This window comes from Columba livia, chromosome 3 (assembly GCF_036013475.1).
Source record: "Columba livia isolate bColLiv1 breed racing homer chromosome 3, bColLiv1.pat.W.v2, whole genome shotgun sequence".
NCBI classification, from domain to species: Eukaryota; Metazoa; Chordata; class Aves; order Columbiformes; family Columbidae; genus Columba; species Columba livia.
The window spans coordinates 93,630,511-93,654,924 of NC_088604.1; the positions used below are offsets into that span (position 1 = coordinate 93,630,511).

Genomic DNA, 24,414 nt, shown 5'->3' on the forward strand with positions numbered 1-24,414 from the left:
GCTTTAATGGTGACTTTCTAAGATGAAGGAATGTACAGAATGTTTTTGATTAACAAGGGAGGTAATTGGGAGGTAATGTTTTAAGTATGAAACAAAAACATAACCTCCCTTTTGCCTCCCCTTCCCCCTTTCAAAGACCTCTAATCTCTTCAGAATGATATAAATTCAAGTTACCTTATGTCCTCTCGTACCATGGCATTGACAGAGTGTTTGTTTAGTGTTAAATGTTCTGGGCTGAATGCTCTGAAGGAGTAAAATGTGTGTTGCTATATTGGCTTGGATACTTTTCGCTAATTGAAGTCTAGGAGTGTGACTTTTCAATTTTTTAGGAAGTTTTCAAAAAATTAGCTTTAACTTATTGAACAGTTCTTAGAAACTTGTCTTGTCTTCCACTTGACAAAACTGTTTTTAATTCTTAGTGAAATTTTCCCTATAAAACTTTGTCAAATAGAGAGATTTCAAAGCAGTGTTTCTTCTAGGTATATTATGTTGCAAGTCACTGAGGAAATTCACTGTCTGAGAACAATTTAAATAGAAATGTGAACATCTTGCCATGAAATTAACACAGCTGTGAAATAGGCACTCTTTTCTTGTGCAGAATTTTGTAACTTGCATCTTTATATAAAATGGAGGAGCTAAATTCCCAAATCCCCTGATGCTGTTTCATGTTGGGGACCACCACCCCAAACTGATCTGGTGCTATTTTGGTTTTGCACTCAAGTGAGCTTGGCTTTAATACTCAAGGATAATTCCTCTGACTCTATTAGTTAATGGCAGACACTAAGATACAAGGAAAACAACATTGTATGTGACGAGGAAAAATTTTTGGTAGGATGGAGCGTTCTCAGGTGCCCTGTTACTGTAAGTCATTCCTAAAGGAACGATGAGTGAAGGAGAGGCTGTGAGCAAACTGGCAGCTCAAATGCTGTAGTAGTAGCTGTGATAGGAAAACTAAAATAAATCTAAGTGGGTTGGATGCATCAGCTAGAAGGTACATGGATTTACATTGATCTTGTTATCCCCTGCCCTGGAAAGATCTGTTCCCCTAGGGATTTAGTGGACTTTTTTTGATTTGTTAAGTGACTCTCATCTTCTGATGTTTCTTAGCAGAGAGTTACATTTGTAGATCTGGCCCTCTACAAGAAGTGATGCAGATGGTTGATCCAGTTTTCTTTCAAACTTGGCAGGAAAAAGCAGAAAATATGCTAGAGGCCATGATTCCACATGAGTTTTCAGTCAGCACAAGTACTGTGGTGCTCTTGGTTTTATTTAGTGGGTAAATACAAGACGTTTTCTAGACTTTTATAGTTAAATTGCTTTAAAATCTTAACAGGTGCCAATCCAGACTAATATGCATGTTACAAGGGAAGTTTTTTTTAAATTTAGAAACAAAATGTGTGTTCCTGCTGTAAAAGATGACTTCTTAGTGAAGAGGTTCAGTCTATAACATATAGATTCCATAAATTGTTCTGTACAAAATGCTATTCAGAGATTAAGGAATATCAGATACCAACAAGCTTAGGATCTAATTTAAAAGTGCTGTTACTCAAAATACAAATTTGTAATAGGAATTTGAACTTGAATTTTGATCTCTTATAGTTAATTTTGTATTACAGTTTTTGTTGGCCAAAGTGAAGCAGAGTCTATCTTTAAAAATAGTTGCTGGAAATAAAAAAAATAGACCTTCAGTTGCCCTCTGCTTGAACCTAGTATAGAGGACCAATTGTTTTCAATATTTTTCTGATTAGTGAAATGTGTAAGACCTTTCCCATGAAATGAAGAAATCTTATGATGTTGCATAATGCCGTATCCCCCAAATAAGGTTTTCAGTTGCCAGACATACTTCATATATTTATATTATCGTGCTGTCTTTTGCCATTGACCAATTTATTTGTGGTTCTTTGATGCTTTCCTACTAAGTTGCAAAATGTCATTCTGTTGCAGCTTTACTAGTTGTTGTGTTTTGTTGTTTGTTTTTGTCCTCTCCCCATTCCTTTTTCTGCTTATGTTCACAAATTCCTTACATATTCCTTTCAGTCTTCATTGCTCGGTTTACTTCAATACAGACAAGGAAGAAATATTGCGATAGTTCACGTCTTTTGCCATTGAACAACAAATCCAGTTATGTAAAGGTGCATACGTAAAATTACCATCTTACTGTTCTGATCTGTGTGATCTAATGTTGCAACTCGTTGAATTATATGTTTTAGGGAGTTTAAAAAGTGTATATTAAACCTGGATCCATCTCACTTATTTATTTGAGCTTCTCAGGAAGTGGAGCACCTGACCATGAATTCTGGGGCTTTCTAGGAGATATGATTTTGTCGTACTATTTTATAAATCTGTGAGAGCTTGCTACTTAAGGAAACATAGTGAGGAAAAAGACGTGAGTAAGTCGTAGTAATATTCTAGAAGGTGGTGTGAATTTCAGTATTCATTGATCAATAATGTTACTTGCATGTGTGTGAGTGGGTTACTCTTTCAAAGTAGTTCATCTTTGACTTATGCCTATTAGTTTTATTGTTTTGGTTTGTGTTTAATTATGTTAAATTATATCTGGTCTGTCAGGTGTCTAGTCCTGATCTGTTATAGCTCTGTGACAAAGCCTCTGTAGGCTTCATAGGAATTGGGTCAGGGGTAAGGTGGAGAAATAAAAAAAATTAAAGTGTAAAATAAAAAGTGCCTGTGAGACTTCGAAATAAGGTTAAAACCTTACAGTAAGGAGCACAAGAGATGGAGAATTGGGGGAGTTTTGAGAACAAGCTATCTTCAGTTTGTTTGGGAAGAGCTTGACTGAAGTCATCCATGTATACCTTGTTAAAATCGCTGCTTATGTAAGTTATTTAAATGCAGTTTCCTGCATTTTTGTTTTGACTGACACATGTACAATTGCCTGTGTGAGTTTAGTATATCATCCTGTATCTGACTTGAAAGCAGGCATCTGACTTTCTCTAGGATAAACACTGGTATCCTTCGGTAATGGGCCAAACAGGCTGCCTGAATGGTTGTGCTGCGTGTGTTTCATCTGCCTTTCTCCTCTTTTTTTTTCTTTATTTTAGTGTGCTGTGGCACCAGTGCGACAATTAATGTTAAAACTTGCCCATTTTCAGCTGTCATTTCTGTAAGACTGGGAATCTTGTGAGAGGTCTGATAAGCAAAGAGCTTTTGTGGGAATGCCTTTCCACATTAGATGAGAAGAATTACATGTTTGTTGCAGGATTATTGTATGAAAATAACTGCTCCTGATTACAGTTGTGTATAAAAGCATCTCACTGGGTTTCTATATTAGATGCACATCATCTCATTCTTTGGTCTTTGTTTTTTCCTGTCTTTTTTTCTTAACCTAATGTCTGATCAGTATGACTTCTTAGTATTACAACTGTCAGTAATAATTTATTATTTGGAATCCCTGTGATAGTAGGAGGTGGTAGGATAGTAGGTAGGATAGTAGGCTCTGACCCCTTGGAATGTCCTGTCCTTGCTGGGAAGCTTGACCGGTCATTGCAATTTGAGGACAGGTATCCTTGTGATTATAGGCAAGGTTCCCAAAATACATGAGCTGGCATAGACATTTGGAAAAAGGAGCAATGTACTCCCCTAAACCAGACACTGTTGTTTAGGTTCTTATTGTATTGTGTAGTGTTAAATCTCTTGCTTGACATCCAAGATGGAAGGTTTGTATGGCTGGAGAGGAGAGAAGGGAGGGAGAGGAACGTGTTTTGCTTCTGAGTGTAATTCCTTTCTTGTGAGTTGGGACTGGCTCAGAATTCTTCCATTTCTACTTAGTGTATTGTCTTGCAGTCATGATTACATGGGAATTGCTACAAATCTGTAAAAATATTTATGGTTCGCGATAAGTATTAATGAGAAGGCTTTTGGACTTTTTGTTTTTTAGGATTTTAAAATAAGATATAGTAAATGGTATGTTTTTCCATTTTGGTTAAGTTCAAATTGTAGTGCTAGAGAGGACTGCGAAGTGCTTGATCGGCACTAGGCTGTTCAAGGCCTTCCTGACCAACCAAAAATCAACATACATCTTCTATGTTCTTTGTATTCCTCAACTTTTTCTCTTAAGCTGTGGCCAGATGTTACTTTCATGTGCAAATGGTGCTGATGGGAAATATTACAACCTGCAGGTATTAATTATCGGTTCCTTATTCCCGTTTTTATTGTGTTCATCAGTCTGCTGCTCGCTGGTAGATTATCAGCTGGAGCAACTCAGGAAATATTCACAAAGTGTAGGAAGCTGTCAGATTTAATGGGGAATAAAAGGTGATGTCTAGTAGAGAGATGTTTGTGAGCATCGAGAGTGACAGTATCTTTTTCCAGTATTGCAAACTCCTGAAGAGGGCCAGTGGCTGTGATCTTAGATAAAAACTTGATGTATATTACTTATTTGAAACATGATCCTGTAAAAAATATGGTGGGGTACTTGACTGTCAACACATGATTGGTGAAGTAATTGTGTTATTCATTTACATACTTAAAATTAGCCAGCAATTAAGTGTTTTGCTAGCCAAGAAATGCAACCAATTAACATGTACCTTGTTCTGCAAAAGTATTTGCAGGAAGGAACATGGAATTGGAGAGGAAGAATGCATTAACGATGCAGAGGATGGTAGGCATGTCACGGAAAACCAAGTAAATGATATTTTTAGAAGCCAATATTTTGAAAAACAGTAGTGTGAGTTTGAGAAGAGTCAATCTTGGGAAGGCTTTTTGGTGAGGGGCTCGCTGCTTGGATGGTACAGCTGAAAGGAAAGTGTCTTTCAGAACCCAGATCCTTTGGTTGTTTTCAAGGATCTGATAATAAGTTTTGAAAATTGCTCTTGTTGCATTCCTGTTTCCCATCAGCTGAAGCTTGCAAAATCAGCATAAGATTCTGAGATTTGATTTATGTGTTCAGCTTCCCTTTCATACACTTCAAATAATGATACAGTTGCTAAGACAAAGTAGTTTGTCTATATTCTTTGTTGTTATTTTCCTAACTTTTGGTAGTAAGTGATGTGTGTTTCTTTCCATAACTCTGCAGTTGTGAAACAAGATAGTAACTTTTCACAAATTAATGATATTGCAATACAGTCGTGAGTGAAAATTTTTCTTTTACGTGACCTTGAGTTAGAAGCGGTTGTTTTTTTCTCTAGAAAGCTGTGAACCAAAACCTCATGAAAGGAGGCTCTGACCTCGTGTGATTTCAAGCAATAGTTAAACCTGGAGCTTAGCCACCTGGAGATATTGAGATTTCTTGATGGGAATGCAAGGAAAGATGCCATTTAAATTGTCTCTGCATGTTCTGTAGGAAACCGCAATTTGAATTGAAGTATTGAAGAACTGAAATATTTCTGTTGATCCAAAGTTTACATGCAGCATTAGTAACAGTTTTCTTAGGCTTACGCATTAGAGATATTAGTTTGTTGGCTGGCTGAACCACAACAATTACAGTTTCTGTTGTTGATTTAGCTTGGTATCAGTTGGCCACTTTTTAGAATAACCCGGGTCTTGGTGACAAGAAGAGAGAAATAATTTCTTCCTAGAAAGCCCTTGGAAGCATATTGTAGAAGCAGCTCCTGGCAGAGCTTGTGGGCAAATAAAAGCCTGTGTACTTTGCCTACATAGTACCTGCAGTATTTACAGCTACTCTGATTCATTAAGTGTTTGTGTAGAAGACTCTGCCCTTACAAAAACATGAGGTTTTATCTTAATTGCCCAAGTTGGAAGAGTAAAATACTTAAAACAATGTATTAAAAAACTAGGGCTTTGGGCAACCATTAACTTCACTTTAAAGGAAAAAAATTAAGAATGTAGAGGTTTAGTACTGCATAAATAACCTGAAATTAAACTTGATCTGTTTCTGTCCATGGTTGTGTTCAGACATTTTCTGGACTACATTCACGTGTTGATTGTAGATCTAAAACCTCCAGCAAACTGTTGATACTTTTGTAATGTTTGTTGTTAGGCAAATATTGAGATGCTATATCAATACTCAGATTATTCTGGGGGTTTTTTGGTTCTTAATTTTTTGTTCTTTAATCTGAAATTATCTTCCGGCCAATTACAGTAAAAGGTTTCCAGAGTGAATTAAGTTCTTAAAATTAAATGTTTTTGATACTTTAGTTGCTAGGGAGCACAGAAATTTAATGAAGTGCAAAATAGTTGTTTCCTTAAAAGAAAAGCACAAACCAAGTAATTCAATAACTGAACAAGAGAAACTTTAGGTATGTGTATAGCAAATTATAGTTCACGTTGAAGGAAACCTTACTGTCACATTAGTGAATAGGTACTGTCCTGCTGATTTGTCCCTCGTATGGAAGTCCAAGTTATGTTAATTGTGTGGAAGCATGGGTGTGTGTTCTTGTAATGCTATATCTGGACCTTTCTTTGCTTGGAAACCTGTAATACTACATTAGAAAATTGCTAAATGTAATCTTTCAGGAGGGAATTTGAAGGGGGGAAAAAAAGAACTACTATATGATCTTGATGATTTTTTAATAAAAAAATATTTTTAGTTATTTTAATACAGGCAATACAGTGCTCTTGTATCTTGATAACCAAACTCTTTCTAATATGCACTGAATATGTTGCTAAATATTTCTCTCTGTGATCCCCATACATGCTTTCCTCTGATGTAATTTCTTATTTTTATTTCTTACCTTACCAACTGATAACATGGCTTGGATCTATGTCACTGCATGGTGAAGGAAAGACAAAACCTCTTTCTTGTACAACTTAACACTTCTGTCTGATTCTATATAGACATGGTATTACAGTTTTTTATTTCCAGTGCATTTGTTAAGACCTTGTGGCATAACTAGGTCCAGTTTTCAAGGGATAACATCTATTTGATTTTTATTTATTTATTCATTTTCAATCAGTTTTATGTTTTGAAAGCCCTAGAGGCTGTTGAAATGCTTGCACTCGCAGGCAGGTTGGCTTGCTGCCCTCTCCTCCAGCCTCTCTCTCTGGTGGCAGCAGGGTACCTGCTTTGACTTACGAGATCACAGGCTCGTTCTGCAGAATCTTCCTTTCTTTTATGTTCAGCCTGTTCTCCTGTAGTTTCAGGCCCATTTTGACAGCTGTTGTTCCTGGTTCCCTCTTCCAACATTTTGTGAAGTTGGTGGGTGTGAATTTACTTCAACTGAAATAAAAATTGTGATGCTGCGATAGGGTCTATAGGACCGTGTCGCGAGGGGAGTAATTCAGGGTTCTCCTTGCTGCAGAACAATGTTTAGATTTCTTAAAGAGAAGTGCGACTTCAGAGTTCAGTGGCAGGTTCACTCTGTTACTTACTGCATGGGGGAAATATACCAAGCGGAATGCTGCTTAATTTCTCTCCAGGTGGTGGTACCCGTTCACACAGCAAGCTGTCAGGCATCTTCCCTCCCTGATAATTGTTCTCTCCAGGAGCTGTGTCTGGGGGTTCTGGAGCCAAACTTTCAGACGAGGCCCTATCCGTCGTGGTGCAAACTGTCAGGATTTCTCTTTCCTTGATAACTGTTCGCTCTGCCGTCTGTATTTTAGAACTCAGGCAAGGCCTTATGACCATATGCAGAACAGACTTTCAGGAGACAAGATTCCCAGAAAATAAAAAATTTAGTGGAGTAGAATAGCAGAAGGGGCTGGCTGAAGCTGGGTACCTGCGTAGAGGTCCACTCAGGCATAGAAGACTACAAACTTCTATAGCGTTACAGACCATGCACACCAAGATCCAGTCCGATAGCAAATTTTTACCACCGGGTCCTTTGCTCCCCATTGGACCCCTTTTCTGTGACTCCACGTGGGGCCGTTGTTTTGTTCAGTTGTAGACGTTGGTTTTGGTCCATATCCTCGAAGGTGCCATTTTGTCTGGATAAATCCTTTTTTCTCAGTGGAGTGCAAAATAGTCCCCACTATGCAGATATCTGTAATGTCTCTATGTTAGCCTTGGATTGTTGTTTTCCCAGTCAATTCCATTTTTCCCCTCAAAATGCAAGTTAGACTTCATCTTGCAGGTGTTTAGTGTAGTCTGCAGTTGCTTTTGGCAAATATGAGCTTAACATTTTAGCAAATCTAGTCTACTGAGTAACATGAATCAAAGTGTATATTAAAAAGTCATACAACCTTATATCTCTAAATAATCCATTACATTTGGTGTGCATCTGCTTAAGCTAAACGATTTTGAATTTGGGCTTATTCACTGACCTCTGAGTAGTAAAACCGTTGCCATACAGCTCACTTATTTAGCAGGGGGAGCTCAAAGTGGGCTCATCCAGGCTGTTGTATTTATAGAATGAAGTGGTTGGCTCGTAGTCAAATTGCATACAGTAGGAAAAGTCTGCACAAGGCTCCCTGTGCCCACAAGCCACCGGTGTTCAGTTGCTGTTGTGCTTCCCTGTGGGTCTCCTGGAAGGAGTTCGTGGCCTGGCTGCGGTGCAGGCCTTCACCTCCCCTGGAGCCTGGACCAAACTGCTGCTGGTTTGGCTGGGGGGGGTGTCAAGTGCACCCGCCACAGACTGTAGCAGGAATTATCTGTGTTCTTAATAAGCACTGAGATAATTAGTAATACACGGATTGCTAAGACAACATCCAGTAAACCTGGAAATAGATGTTTTTCTACCTGTTAATCCTCCTAACAGTTGTAGGTATTACTTAATATAACTGACATATTTTCAACTACAGATGTGATTTTTTTTTTTTATTTTTTTTTTTTCAGTTAATTCCACTCATTTATTTCTTTGACCTTCATATAAAAGGTAATCACAGAATCACAGAATGTCAGGGATTGGAAAGGACCTCAAAAGATCATCCAGTCCAATCCCCCTGCCAGAGCAGGAACACCCAGATGAGGTTACACAGGAATGTGTCCAGGTGGGTTTGGAATGTCTCCAGAGAAGGAGACTCCACAACCCCCCTGGGCAGCCTGTTCCAGTGTCTTACTGAGAAGAAGTTTCTTCTCATATTTAAGTGGAACCTCTTGTGTTCCAGTTTGCACCCTTTACCCCTTGTCCTATCATTGTTTGTCACCGAGAAGAGCCTGGCTCCATCCTCGTGACACTCACCCTTTACATATTTATAAACATTAATGAGGTCACCCCTCAGTCTCCTCTTCTCTGAGTTAAAGAGCCCCAGCTCCCTCAGCCTTTCCTCATAATGGAGATGCTCCACTGCCTTCATCATCTTCATTGCCCTGCACTGCACTCTCTCCAGCAGTTCCCTGTGCTTCTTGAACTGAGGGGCCCAGAACTGGACACAATATTCCAGGTGTGGTCTCACCAGGGCAGAGTAGAGGGGAAGGAGAACCTCTCTGGACCTACTAACCACTGTCCTTCTAATACACCCCAGGACGTCATTGGCCTTCCTGGCCACAAGGGCACAGTGCTGGCTCATGGTCATCCTGCTGTCAACCAGGACCCCCAGGTCCCTTTCCCCTACACTGCTCTCTAACAGGTCATTCCCCAACTTATACTGGAACCTTATTTACTGTGTTATTATTATTATTACTGTAATCCTTATTTAGTTTGTTAGTTTGGGTAATATAGATGGCCTGTTGAGGTGGCATAATAAAGGGAGAAAAACAGGGACATAGGAGACACCTGTGTGTTTTTGTAAAGATATTTTTATTTACAGCTAGTGTACTCTGTAGCCAGAGTAATAAATTAGATACTTTGATGTGTGCAGAGGAGTATGGAATCTTTGTGCCTTACAAGAGTTGATCATAAATTATGTCAGATAGGAGGGTTGTTTGGGATCTAAGTGTTAAAGCTGGAATGCAGTGGTGGAAATGCATTGAATCTACGGTTACACAAAGTGAAACCTTTTCAGATTTATTGACTCTTTGTTCTTGATCATGGACTGTTTGAAGTAAACATGTTTACATCCAGTACCTCATGCACCTAGGCAAACAGTACCGAGTTCAACGTGGAATACTACTTCAACAGTTGTTAATAGCCCTCAGGATTTAACAGCGATGTATCACATGAGGACTTTGCAAGTATCTTTGCTGGTTGTTAACTTGAGATATAACAAAATTAGGTTGGCATACTGTGTGTTTTTATATGAGGCAACATTTTAGATAGTTCTTAGGTTTTAAAGTCTATGCGTGATCTGCATATAAAGAAAGTGTCACATACTGAAATAATTTCCCTGACTTTGTGCAAGTATTTGCCAAATCAAAGAAAAAGAAGCAGTTTTAAATATGGGTTTGCACACACATACGTGGTGCCCTAAGAGGTGCAAGACTCCATTGCTCGTAGTTGCCTGCTGAGAAGATGGGAAGGAGCAGCCAGCGACAGATTTCAGTGGTGTCGTTGGCAGCTGAAGCTCAGAGTCTGGATGGTGAAGTGGCTAAGGCTGGAGGTCCTGTTCCTTCTGTCCATGTCCTGGCCAGGCAACTGCCACCACATCAGCGAAACTAATCTCAGGGATGGCAGCATGTTAAGCTGCTGTAGGAGAAAGTAACCAGAATACTTTCAATAGCTTTAAAATGTTTCTTTCCTTGAGCTGGTAGGTTTTGCTGAGTTTCTGTGATGATTTTTCTTGACAAGGCTTGTCAGATTGCTTCTCATGCTAAATCCTAGTTAAAATAAGCGTTTAAGAATGCAGGTGGTGGACGTGGTATTAAGGTGTATAGTTGATCATGGAGGATGCTGTGACAATAAACAAAAAATTGCTATTTGCCTTCACTCTTCCACTCACTTTTTGAGAATTGATCCTGTTTAGTTTTATTTACAGGTTAAAGTTTATATCATAAGTGGGATCAGTAAAAATCAAAAGTGCCTGTTTTTAATCTAGGGTGCTGTTACAGGCTATGGAAAAAGTAGTGTGTATTTTTATGTTCTTCTGGCAATCTTCTTGCATGATTTGGAAATGAATCCAAGTGCCTTCAAAACATGAGAGATGTGCACATAAGTGCCTCTGGGGTATGCAGAAGTTCAGGGATAGGTCACTAGTGGTGACTTGGCATGATATGTATGTGAAAGGAGGAGTGTTTTTGAAATAGTATCAGTACTGTTTCTTCTGGGGGCAGCGGGGGAGGAGTTTTGAGTATTTGGGGATTAAAAAAAAAAAAAAGAGTAGGAACATTAACCCCTCTTGGATTTGGGAGGCTATTTGTTAATGTGAAATACCTTCCTTGTGTTCCTACAAAGCAGATACTTTATTCTTCTTAAACTTTGTGATGCCTTTGTTCCTTGGTGATGGCTTTGTGGGAGTGCTCTTCTGAGGCTTTCCAGCAAGATGTCAGTTCCTGTGACTGCACTGCAGCCTATGGAGCAATCTGTAGCATGAGGTGTCTGCATTAGCCTGCAGGAGGTGCCTGGTACCATGGCAGGTTGGTAGCTGGTTCGCACTTTGGGCAAGTAGTAGTTGTGGGTTTGCATTTCCCTGGGGCGCAGCACAGGTTCCCTGTGTCCTGGGCGAGTTCTTCACCTGCTGGGCACCTCTCTGTTTGCCCAGGGGGAGGAGAACATTATACCCTCCAGATGTAGCATCCTCAGAGTGCAAAACAAAACCGAATTTGAGGGGTCCCAGTTACGCTTCTGTGTGGGGTAACACTTGGCCGCTGAGCTCTAGAGAACAAAGAAGTGAAGCATCAGAGGTAAAGATTAGACTTGTCTGTAGCCTCTTGAATTGCGCTTGTGCCATATATACATTCAGTGCTGAGGTGGCAGTCTCTCTTGCGGATCCAGACTTTAGGCAGCTGAGACAATTTTCCCCGTAATATAAAATTATTTTCTTCTTCCTAAATATAGAACAGTCACTTCTATTTCCATAATAAATTTGGTAAAATAACAGCATGGAATAAAATTTGATAATGTAAAATGCTGTTTCTCCGTATGTGTATGCACATGTTTTAAGTCTTAAAGTCAGTTTTTACAAGACAAATAGATAAAATCGTGTTATTTAAAAATTGTTCTCAAACCCACTTTTTAGTACTAGGAAGAACCCCACAGAATTCCATTCTAAGTCACTGCATTATGTTTGAGGAGAAAACTCCCTGAGAAGCACGTACTTTTGGAAAGTACCCTTGCACAAGGTAGAGGAAACCCTGGCATTTTATCCATTTTCCACTCTTCCTTCTGAAGACATGTCACATTCCTTGGGAAATGATAATTTGCAAAGGGTCACGAACAAAATGACATTTTCGAGTTATAGCTGATTGAAAACTACGCATTTGCTACAGTATCAGTGTTGCTTGCGGTTGGAAAGAACGTCTGTATGCAAGAATCTCTTGGTTAAGAAAACACGGTTTAGCACAAGTACAGGGACGGTTGCTGACAAATCACTTTTCAGGTTTTTGTGTAAAAATGTGGCAGTTTTTGTATTAAGAGCTAAGCTGATTCTTCTTGCATCTTGTCAATACAAAACTAGTTTTTCCATGGAAGAGCCTCCGCTTGTGACTGCTTTTGTGTCCTGTTGTGAAGAGCAGCCAGTCTCGTTGCAAAGGAAATGCAAAGATGATCTTTCTAAATACCATTTCCTAGGAGGGAAGGCATGGGGAGGTGGAGGACAGAACCTGCTGCTGCACTGTGAGGATGAAAATTCCCCCAAAAGCCGGTCGTTTTGGGGTAGCGTAGTGCACTCCTTCCTCTAAACAAGGTCTGGGTTTTTCAGGCCCACCATGGCTTAACATTGACTGTTAATGCTATTGCAATTAAATCTATTTGCAGTCATCTGTTCAAAACCCTATTCAGTTGCTGATTCAAGATGGAAATTGTTTTCTGTGTTTCTTTGATGCGAACTAAGGTAAACAATTACTTTGAGTATTGAATTAAACTTGCTAGAGATACTTGAAACCTTAGAATATTTTTTAATTTCATTTTTAAATAAGGTAGCCATGACCCTGTAGGGATTGTTTGGGAAAGCTGAAAAGCAATTTGCCCATTTTGGCAGGGGATAATCTCAATTACGTGCAATTTTGTAAGCTAAAAATATGTAAGAAGCAATTCAAGAAACAGAGGAAAGGGTAGGAAGAAGGAAAAGCATTTCTCTGGGTTGTCATAGTCAGCCAGGAGGTATCATAAGTTCTGTCATGCTGCATTTTATGTCACCTAAGTCATTTGGATGTTAATTTCTAAACCCTATGGTAACTTCCTCGGTTGTCTGAGATTGTGAGTGGCTGAGTTGTACCTGTGTTAATAATGCAAAAATTGACACATGTAAGAATTACTGGCGTTAAAAGACTTAGCCTAACCTACTTGGTAAAAGATTTTTATTTACTTCAACTTAGTATACATGCTACTGAAGTAGTATAAAGCTGGTTAATATGTAATATGTTAATATAGCTGTATAGTTAATTCTATTTATATTAATAACTCTACAGATAGTTAAAACCTTAATAACATTAAAAGATAAAAGGTTCTTTTTGTCCTATGTTTTATATGCAGTTGAGTCTTAGCAGTTAATTTTTAGTAAGTAAAAATTATTTATTTTTAGATACCCATTATAAATAATAGGAAAATATCTTCTAACATGTCTTTTAGGTATGAACCTATTTCTTGCCTTTAAATATATTGTCGAATCAGTGGGAGTTATCACTTGAAATTCCAGTAGTCATTATGTTGTGTTTATGGAAACATCTGGTTAAGAGCATGGAGTGTAATAGTTTTAAATCAAACTCATAATATGTTTCAATATACAATTGCTGTTTAATAAGTAACATAATCCTCAAGACAGACAGAACACTATATTTACCTGCTTTGTGGCATAAATTTGTTTTACTTTTTGTAAACACAAACTTTTGAAGGAAAAAAGCCTCCAACACATCTCTAGTATGGCTTGTGTTTCTGGGCAAATATTCTCACTACTGAGAAGACTGTACATTTGATTTGTGAGAAATGTGTTTTAGTTTTCATTGCATTGCCCTTTGTTTTATTTGCTTTAGTCACAGCAGTGGATTACGTATGGATGACAAAAAATTGGTATTTCTCCTTTTTCTAGGTGTGGGCACTCTCCTGTCTACCGTTCCCGTGAGATGTCGGGTCGGGCCCTCGTTCCATTTGTTATGGTGAATGAAGTGCCACATACAGTGCTGTCCTTGCTGGAGGGGCTTCCAGACCCCACCAGTCCTTGCATACGACAGAATTATATTCATGGAACGCTTCTGCAAGTAAGTGGGGGTTTGATGTTCTTTGACATGTTGTCAAAACATATATGAAGACTGCTTTTGAGTCAGTTCTCTCAGATAATAAGCATGGAATGTGCATTTCAATGGTCACTAGAAGGCTCCAAGCTGTAAACATCAACATTTGCATTTCATATTATGTTTCATCTCTGGAAATTAAAGCACTCTGAGAGGAGGTATCTTTGTTTAAACATCTACAGTGAGATCTGTGTGACTTGCCCAAAATCACAGAGCAAATCTGAGGCAAAGCTGAGGTTCAGGCACCAGTAGCATTGCAGATATTGAGACTTGCTACTTACCTATGTATTTATGTATTAATTTGCTTTTCCTGCTACACCAGCAGCTTCCTGTCAGTTTGCTGTACAAGTTGTGATAACCTTTATACTGTATTCTTCTGGAAACATTCTAGAGAACAGCTTGATATCAGTTTGGAATCAGAAATTTCTTCCTTGCCCATATATCATTCCTTTGGTTTACGGCAGTCGGTTAAGTGTGTTTGATTTTTAAGCCATCGTGGTAATAAGTTACCCGTTTTTATTGCCTGTTTTTCACAAGCAACCCTCCAACAAAGCCGTATTGTATGTGATCAGCTCTGTTAGTCTGCCGTAGTTGGCAAGCCGTCTAGGTACACATTCCCATTGTGAACTGTGTGGTGGGGTGTGCGTAGCTTTGTTTTGCTTTTTTAATGCGTCTTTTCCAGCATATTGTTTCCCTTTAAAATCATGACCTTACAGGAAACCTGGTACAGGGAAGTGGGTGAAGTCCTGCTAGTGCTCTTATTGTCAACTTTATGTGTAAAGGATTTCAGCCAATTGAATCTGGATTTGGCTGATGATGGGTTACAGTGGAGGTTGTCCCAGGATGTGGGATGATCATGTCCAGCCTCTTCTGCTCTGAACATCAGTCTGTGCACCTGTACACACACACACGCTTTACCCTGTGAGCTGCTGCGTCTGCATGGGCAGAAGGAGATTACCCTCAGCAAATTAAGCTGTGCAGCCCCAGGATGTCACCGACCTGGAGTCCTTCCTGACACCTTAGGAGAGAAGGGTTATTCCAACAGAGAGAATGAAGTGCTTTCTTAGTCTCCAAAGTGATTATAACCCTGGCCATGGGGGTATGGTCTGGCTATAGTGTATTAAGCCACGACCTTATTTTTAGTGACCTGGGGGGAAAAAAAAATAATAATGGAGGGTTGTTTCTGAGAGAACCCGTATGATGATCTGTTTTCTAATCCGGTGTTTCTAACAAGATCTTATGCAGAATTCTAGTGGGGTTTCTTTGCCATACATGTGACGCAGGAGGCATTCTCATTCTCAGGGCATTAATGTGAGTTTTGGTCAGTTTTGAACAGCTATTAGGAGCTACTGCTCTAACTGGTATTGCACCTGGGTGAGACTGGTTCTGTCAGAGTAAAACATGCTTTGAAAAAATGTCAGTTGTCCCATAAGAGTTCAGTGATGCTTGGTCTCTCAGGTTTATCTTGGGCTTTGCTTTTATGACTTGTGAATCAAGGTTGTGCAAAGTCTTCGTTTAATACTTAATCAAATTTGGAGCGTGACTGAAATGCTGAACTATCTGTTGCTAGTTAAAAATGACAAAATATTCGGAAGAAACACTGTAGGGTGATAGAGATGTGCAAAAAGGGAGATGGTGGTGTTTGATGTTCTACCTCTGAAACGCAAATGCTGCGTAGTTCAACCTGTAGTTAGCATGCACTTCCTGTAAACAGTACAGAGAGCAAAGTACTGTGACTTTCAGGGGATGCTGGATACGTGGTTTTGGTTTCCTTTTTATCAATGTAAGATGGGGCTTGCAAAGCTGTTGCTAAGGTATATTGAACTATAGAAAATTATGTTATGGGACTGTTGGTTAAAGTGCTGTTTCTCTGAAGGCTTACTTGAAGAGACAGTGATCTGGCAGTGTTCAAAACTGTTTGCACTACATTCCCATGACAAAGTAGAAAATTTCTTCCTCTTTGATATCAAACCAAACCAAAAATCCCTACTAAAGAGTGAGTCTGTACAAAACTCAATAAAATTTAGATTATTTTTTTTTCCAGCAGTACAAGAGCAATATCTTAAGAAAATGGATTTCAGTAATGTGGTTTTGTTTTTCAGTCACATTAGTCAGAAGCTGGCTAAGTTCATTGCCTGATTTTTGTTTTGGTGTTCATATGCTGTCAAGTCTTAAACAGGAAAGTTGGATTTATTCAGACTTAAAGCTCATGTGGTGGTGCCAAATATACCTTCAAGATCCATTATATTTCAGTTATGTTTGAGTTATGCAATCACTTCATCTGTTGCAAGCCAAATGTTAATTTATAGAAAGATCATTCAGAAAGAGTTCAGCCTGAAATGCTTGTCCAAACATGTCCCAATTTTCAAAATGCTGAGATTGACAAGGAATGTTTTTTGACAGTGGATGCAAATGTGTTCTGTTTAACTTCAGACCTTTGCATTATGTGAAAACATGGCTTTTCATCCCCAGTGCGATAACTGTGGCTCAATTTATGTAGGAATATGACTGTGCATGAGGATAAAATAATCCTATGGTTTACATGTTTTACAGAAGATTTATTTTAAAGAGTTATCTAAGAGAAATAGTGCTGTTCTGTAATGCTTATGGAACTGATGATATTCTTCAAGGAGTAGTTCTGCATCTTAAGTAAATGCATCAGCCTGACTAAGAGAAAAATCTGTTCTATACTTAGTGTTCCTTTATGAGTGCAGTTTCTACTTGGCTCCATAATCCAAACTGGCATGGGGGATAATGGGAGGGAGCCAGATTTGTAATCTGCAAGAAAATGCAGAAGTCTTCTACTGGCCTTCTTGAATGATGAAGTATTTCTGGCTTCTTTTGTTTTAAGATCTAGGTTTTTTAGCTGATCAGCTGAAAGGAAGAGCTTGTCCAGAGCTTTATGTAGAGACTTCTGGAAGTGTATCAAAACTTATAACTAGGTAGGGAAGCCTTTATGTTTGTGAAACTTTTTGACTTTTGGCAGTTGCCAAGGCACTTAGGGTATTTGTGAAGGTTGTAAGGTATACTTATCAGAGGATAAAATGTTTTTCGACCTTTTGCCGCTTTAGGGTTGGAATTCCTTCAGTATGTATTCCATCTGTTCAGAATAATTGAGAAATTCAGGATTAAGCTGTAATTAATTCAGAAACGTCTTATTCGATAACCCGTACTTGCGATTAGTAACTTCAGTGTACTGGTTTGATTCGTAGTGTTATTTGTAAACCATGTAGGTAGAGGCATGGTCTGCTTTCTCTTTTCATATCTGTGTTCTTGTAGAAATGTCCAGTCTCATAGACAACAGTCTTAACTGTGTCTCTTGAAACTACAGTAAAGATGACACCTATGTAAGAGTGTGTTTTGTGTCCTGATGTTTATGAAGGCCCCCAGTCACCAGTTTGTCTAATTCTATGCAGTTGCAATAAGCCTGAATGTCTTGAGCAAAACACTTGTTAAAGTGACGAGTTAATCAAATACCTCCACACATTAGTGAAGCTCAAGGTTCACTTAAGTTTAGATTTCAGAGACAGTGATAACATGGAAGTGAGCCCTAAGTAGAAAAAGGATTTATGGAGACCTGGTTGTTCAAAGAAACGAGAATTCCAGAAGTAGGAATCAATCTAATACAGAATGAATAGAAAGTGTAATAACACACCGACTTAGACAAACTAGGAGCTCTTTACTGAATGCAAAGCAAGAAGAAACATACTGAAGCAAGAGTGTGCACAGAGGAAAGTCCAGGGCAAAAATTGCCTGTAGCCTTCAAGAGTTTTCTACAGAAATAGTCTTGGAAAATGGAAGCTATTGATAGCTGATGTCTGAAAGTTGTATTTTCTCCATTACTTCGTTAACACAGTCAAATATGAACTTAAATACTGGAAACTACTTTCTAACATTAAGGATGTGTTAACGTTCACCACTTGCGTATAGGTTAGATAGATCTGCTATCATATATGTAAGATTTTGCGTGGTTCTGGGAGATGGACAGCTGATCACCTGAGATTCCTCCCAGCTTCCACTTTCTTTTCAATCGTTCTTTGATCCTGCCTGTGCTTGGGACACCTCCGTGAAGCTAAGCAGAATTTTTATTTCCATCAGTCTGCACCTGGTTAATTCTTGTTTGCATAAAGTTGTGAGTATAACATTCATAGCTTTTATTATTGTTGATGGTCTCTTGTAAACCACCAAAATTTTGGTTGTCATTGCAAATAGAAGGTTAAATATTATAAACATGAATTTACTTGGATTGGAAACACCTGATAGAAACTTTGAACAGTTTTTATATACAATTTAGATAATGTGTTCTGTACACTTAACACTTTATGCTGAGCAGAGTCCAAGAAGGTAAGCTTCTGACCATACTAGGGAAAGAAAGCTTTAGCCTTTAACCATGGGCCTTACTATTAAAGGCTGAGATGAAGACAACACGCAGTACCTCAGCCTTACCTAGCCAGATTCATCTCCAAGTGGGCTTTGGCTTCCCTGACACTGTCTCTGCATACTTGGACAATGTCTCTGTTTTCTTAAGTTACCTGTCCATGCTTCCACCTTCTGTATACTTCCTTTCTATGTCTGAGTTTTGCCATGAGCAGCAACTTATTCATCAACACAAGTCTCCCGGCACGTTTGCCTGACTTGTAGTGTGTTGGGATGGACTGTTTCTTGAGCTTGGAGGAAGTGGTCCTTGAATATCAACCAGCTTTCTTGGACCTTGCTCCCTCCAGGGCCTTATTCCATGGAAATCTACCAAGCAGATCCAGGAACTGCCCAAAATCTGCTCTCATGAAGTCCATGGCTGTGATATTGCTTTTAGCTCTGCTCTCTCCTCTCAGGATCCTGGACTCTACCACCTCATGGTCATTGCAGCCCAGGCTGCCTTTGACTGTCACAACCTCAATGAGCCATTCTTTCTTTGTATGAAGTGCAGCAGAGCACCTCTCTTTGTTGTCTCCTCTACTGCTTTTGTCAGGAAGTTGTCATTATTGCTCTCTAGGAACCCCATGGATTGATTATGCTGTGTTGTGTTGGTCTTCTAGAAGATACCAGGGTGGTTCAAGTCCCCCATGGGGACCAGGGTCTGCAAAAGCCTCATCCACTTGTTCTTCCTGGTCTGGTGGCCTGTAACAGACACCCACCATGGTGTCACCTGTAGTGGTCTGCTCTTTAGTCCTTACCCATAAGCTCTGAGCTGGCTCATGATCTGTCCCCAGGCAGAGCTCTGTGCATCCCAGCTGTTCTCTTCGTAGAGGGCAACTCCATCTCCTCGTGTTCTCCACCTCCTTCCTGAAGAGCCTGCATCCCTCCATTGTGGCACTCCAGACATGTCAGCTATCCTGTCTTGTCTCCATGATCCCCAAAATATCACAGCCCTGCTTTACCACAGACTGCTTGATTCCTTTAATTCGTTGATCTCCTCTTTTGGGGACTTCAAAGTAAATAGAAGCTACAGAAACCCTAACCATGATTTGCCCAGAAAATGAGGCATCACCTTTAATTCATGTGGTTGTAGATTATTTATAATGATTTAAAAGGCCCTCCCAAATGCAGGTTTTTTCAGAGTGGTTTGCCAAGGAAAGCAGATGTTAGACTTCAGCTTTTGTTTTTATCTTGTGAGCATCAGTTAGCATGATTGATGCTGGATTTCAAAATCTGTGCGATGTGCACAGACCTAGAATCTATATGTTATTAGGGTAGCAGCAGTATGACTAGAGCTTTCAGTCGCAGTTCTGCATTCATTAGTTTCCAGAAATATCCCATGTTTGTATACTGGGAAAATCTGTACTTTAATGAGAGTGTACATACCCTTTCATACTGTTCATATTGAGAACAATTCATTGGACAGCTGTAATTAATTATGGAGCGGATGTAATTGCTATTAAGGTTTATTTCTTTTTCAAATTAAAGAATCTGCACATCAACTGGGTCATTATCTTGTATGTTATCAGTTTGATCTTCCTCATGTTCATTTTGGCAAGCTTACAATTATGCATACAGGATCAGATAAACGAAGGTTGTTAAAAGAGACACGGTGTTTTCATTTTATTTCTCTGTACCTTGTTTGGGACACTTCTGAAATGTTGAAAGCACTAAACTCCTTCCTAAAGGCCTTGTGTGGATTTACGACTTAGGGCTGACAGCGTCTAGCTTGAGATTGTTCTACAGAAGAGTACAAAAAAATACTGCTTCCCTTATCTGGCCTATTCACTAGGCAGTCCCTTCATTTTGGGGAGCATTTTGGATTCCCTTTGGCATCTTTTGAGCACAGATTAGGAGAAAGGAGGATTCAGAGACTTCTTATTTCATTCAGTGACTCATGATTTGCTGCTTGTATTTGCAGAGAGGGAACTACATGACTTCATTTTGATGTGCTTGCTGCCTCCATTTGCTTCCTCCATCAGGAGGTGGATTGTACTGTCCAAGATGCAGCTTTTCATAGAAGTTCCCAGTGGGTTGTGCAGCTACACATATCAATGAGGAACAGTTTCTGGTAGGAAGGAGCTTTGTTCATGAATATTATTTACATACTTGGTGGTGCCTTTTACAAGCAATCAAACAACTTCACAGAATAAAAAAAACCTCTGTTGGTCTATCACGTCCTTGCATTTGGATCTTTCATGTCATGACTGATTTTTGGTCACTGGTGTAACTCAGAGTCACAGAAATTCTACTTGATCTGCTGTGGTCCCTAGGAAGATCTCTCTCCATTTCCCTCATCTTCTCATCTGAGCTCTGGCTGGTAGCTTCCTTTCTCATTGCGCTCTTCCCACTTACTGCTGTTTTGTCACTCCTACTGATTTATCCTGAAATTTATTCCCTGAGCAAGAGAAGAACAGAATCTGCTTCTGTCTGAGGGGTACACATGATGTGTTCTTAAATACAAAATATAACTGGCATGAGACACATGAAACAGGAAGAATTTTTTTATGCTTTAATGCAGAGTTGAGACTTCATTAATACAAAAATGGAAATTCACTTATTTAATGTTGTTTCCAGTGTCATCAATCAGCAGTCATTTTTTCTTCACAAATTCTTACTCTTGATATTAAAATTTTTTCCACACTTTGAATTTTCCCACAAAATTCTGTAGCTTCAATTAACTAAATTGGTATTATAGCAATAGACTGATTCAAAGAACTGTATGTTTTGTTGGTGGTGAGGTTGGTTTTCACTAATTCAGACAGTTCTGTCTGGCATGTAAATACAAAGCTTTGCACAAGGAGTGTTGAAGTTTTTGAGCCTTTTTTGTTTTGCTTTTGAAACCAGTAGCGCTTTTGCATCTCTTTCAAATGTACAGAACAGGCTGAGTCACATTGACTTAGTCAGTTGCATGTGACAAAAATTATATTTAATAGGAGATGGAGGGCTTCATAACTCTTTACATTAATTAACATTTATTTTAAAGATTAAATTTTCCACTGTCTCCAGTGGGACAAGAAATTAGCTGTTACTATTTTTCAGGGAATAGCAGGATCCTATAGAATCAGACTTACCTTTCTGAAAATGCTTTACAATGAAAGAATCTAGAATACTCATATTAAAAACCAATATGATTAAAAAACCTGCATGCTTGCATGGCAGATTTTTCTACCGTCTGTACAAGGCTTTTATGAAAATGATTTGCTGTTTCTGTTTTTTCCTTATGCAGATTATTGAATACAGATTTGTGTGATGGTAAAACTTCAAATTATCTGTATCAACTCCTTGGACATACTGATGTTTTACTTATTAATGGGCAGATGGAAGAGGTGATTTAACGATGAAAGAATTGATTTAAAGGATGGTTGGAGACTTCATTAAAGCAGCAATAAAACCAGGACAAGAACATAACCTGAGAATAGCGATACTGGGTCATGCAAAGATTTGTCTGAGTCAGTGTGCTGCTTCCAGCCAGGACCGATAGCAGAGGCCAAGAAAAAAGAGCAAGACAGACCAAGCAGCTGGAAAAACATCTGCATGTGCTGTCTTAGCTTAGAGTACTCTTGAGCCAGAGAGGTATGGATGAGACTTAGTTGAAGATAAAAATCAAGTACATAGTTGTACTGGTGGAAAGAGGGAATTTGTGATGAAAACATCAATACGGTTTAACCATCCCAAAGAGTTGTATAAGACAGGTTGTTGTTGATGAAAGTAGAGCCTGCCTAATGAATGTGGATGCTTTTCCATTCCTTTGAGAGGAGAAGGATTTTAGCTGAAGTTGCTACAAAGGAGGTTTGAGCTTCAGATATTTGATTTTACTTTCACTCTCAGGTTTTTTTCAGTTTAATACTTAGGAATAAAGACAATTTAAATAATTACGAGCATTTGAAAATAAAGCAGGGAAGAATGACGCATGAAGAAGAGCTGGCCAACAGTCATGGGACCTTCTTTGTTATAGGACTCAATAGGTAATAAAACCCCACAGACTCCAGTGGCCAGGCTGTTGGAATATTACAACAGGAGACAAATTAGGCAAGTATATTTTAGAGGTTGTTCTTGGATGTTGGTCCTTGTGGCTGAGTGAAAGAGAAACGTATACTGCTTGTTAGCTTGACCTAAAATTCCTTAATGTGAATTACCAGCAGGAGTGTCAGTGCCCATATTTTGTTCCAGTTTTGTTTTGAAGGCAAAGGATCTCTGGGGCCTGAGGGAATGAATGGGGAAGTAGCATATTGTTTATTTAGCATTATTCGGTAGCGCAGAAACATTGACTATGGTGAATTATATTTTATTTGGCTTGGCAATAAAGTTTGAAGTGTAGCAGTTCAACGTTGGCTTATAAAAACTCAATATAGTAAACAAATGTTACATTATCTACAGATCAAAGAAATAAACCTGCTATAATTAAATGTTTTCCAAAGAAACTTCCTTCCAGCTGTTTTGTTTCTAAGCTCAGTTTTTAGTGTTCAAGATAAGCCTTACTTTTAAGATTAGTACAAAGAGAAAAGAAATATTGATGTCAAGTTGAAAACATATTCACTTATGTGTAGCTGGCAATAAAAGAACAGTTGTCTCATTTCTTCGTGCTGTAAATTTGTATTAACTGTTATATAAAGGTACGCTGATACAAGAAGGCAGTAAGCATTTCAGAACAAGATTTATATTTATGAATGCAACAGAAATGTAGCTGAGTTCCAAGGATGGGCGGAGGCAGCCTCTGAAAGGAAATCATTGATGAGATTTTGCCAGAGGTTTTCTTCCAACTGCCTTTTTTTGTAAAAAAGAGAAAGTCACATGGTACTCTGAATTGCTTGGGCAGATCTGCTGGTTGGATGTTGCTTTGATGTTGCTTTAACTGTAATTAGTAATGCCCCAAATATTGTGTCTCTGATTGCCTAAGACATGTCAATAGATTTCAAAAGGACATGAGTTTAGACAGCTCTTACAACTCTGTTATCGAGTTCTTTCCTACAGCAGAGATGCTGTTGTTGTAAACCTTGTGTTCACGTTGTTGAAGTTAAAAAAAACAAGTGTGGGGTTTAGTGTAGAATAAGCAATATTCACCAGTTAATTAAAACCATGCTGCTGCTGTTCTTAATTGAGAGGTAACCATAATGAGGACTACTCTGGGTTGTGCTGGGGACTGTGTGACAGGTGTCCCCTCTGTAAAGTGGAGAAATCCTCCTATGTGTAGTTCTCATCATGGACAGATTATTTTCTTTTTAGATGATGGAGATGTTAGAAACAAATACTCTTGGCACAGTGTTCTACTTTTTACTACTTATATTTTCCAGAAGAGAGTTGAACTATTTTAGGCACTGGCTAGGTAACTTGATTTAGACCTCCCAGAACAGCATTTGAATGCTTGTGAAGTCTAAATTTTTTAAGTGTTCAATTTTATGCTTATTTCTTGCACCTGTTTTGTATTATGAATCTTTAAGTATCTGTCATGATTAGTCAGGAAAGCAATCTTATCACTCTGTCACAGGCAGAGGATGTTTTTACAGTTGAAAAGGGAAAAGTTGAAACTTGTAAAGTGTACCAGTGCTCTAGATTAATTTAGTACTCCATGGAGTTCATTTTTCATCTCCAAAAACATGTTTTCAATCCCACTGCATAGGGTTTTCTGTCTTCCTTTTGATCTAGAAACCATGTCTTTAAGACTTTCAGAGCCAAAAAAAAGATAATCCTGGATACACTTCCTGGATGTTCTTTTAAAAGTACCCATCCATGATAAGTTCTGACTGTATAAAAAATATTTATGAACAGTGAGGGCTTTTTACAATGGTCTGTGTTTTCAGAAGTTCAGGCTATAGTGAGAAATGTGAGAAGGTGCCTTCTTTGGCCTTCGGAAGTTTTCTCGGCCTGTTCACAAAGTAGAA

General features: G+C 38.8%; 1 protein-coding gene across 20 annotated transcripts in view; it reads left to right on the plus strand.

Moving 5' to 3' along the window:
- THADA (THADA armadillo repeat containing) overlaps nt 1–24,414 on the plus strand; it is a 167,798-nt gene that overhangs the window by 63,932 nt on the left and 79,452 nt on the right. For 19 of the 20 annotated variants that reach the window (XR_010471580.1, XR_010471582.1, XM_065058283.1 and 16 more), the window contains one exon: nt 13,915–14,083. Coding sequence is in view for 17 of the 20 variants with exons in the window: in XM_065058283.1 (XP_064914355.1) it covers nt 13,915–14,083 (169 nt within the window). In the remaining 3 variants the exon portion in view is untranslated. Of the gene's footprint in view, nt 1–13,914; nt 14,084–20,453; nt 20,604–24,414 lie in introns of all 20 variants that reach the window. The other variant, XR_010471583.1, reaches the window with a different exon arrangement.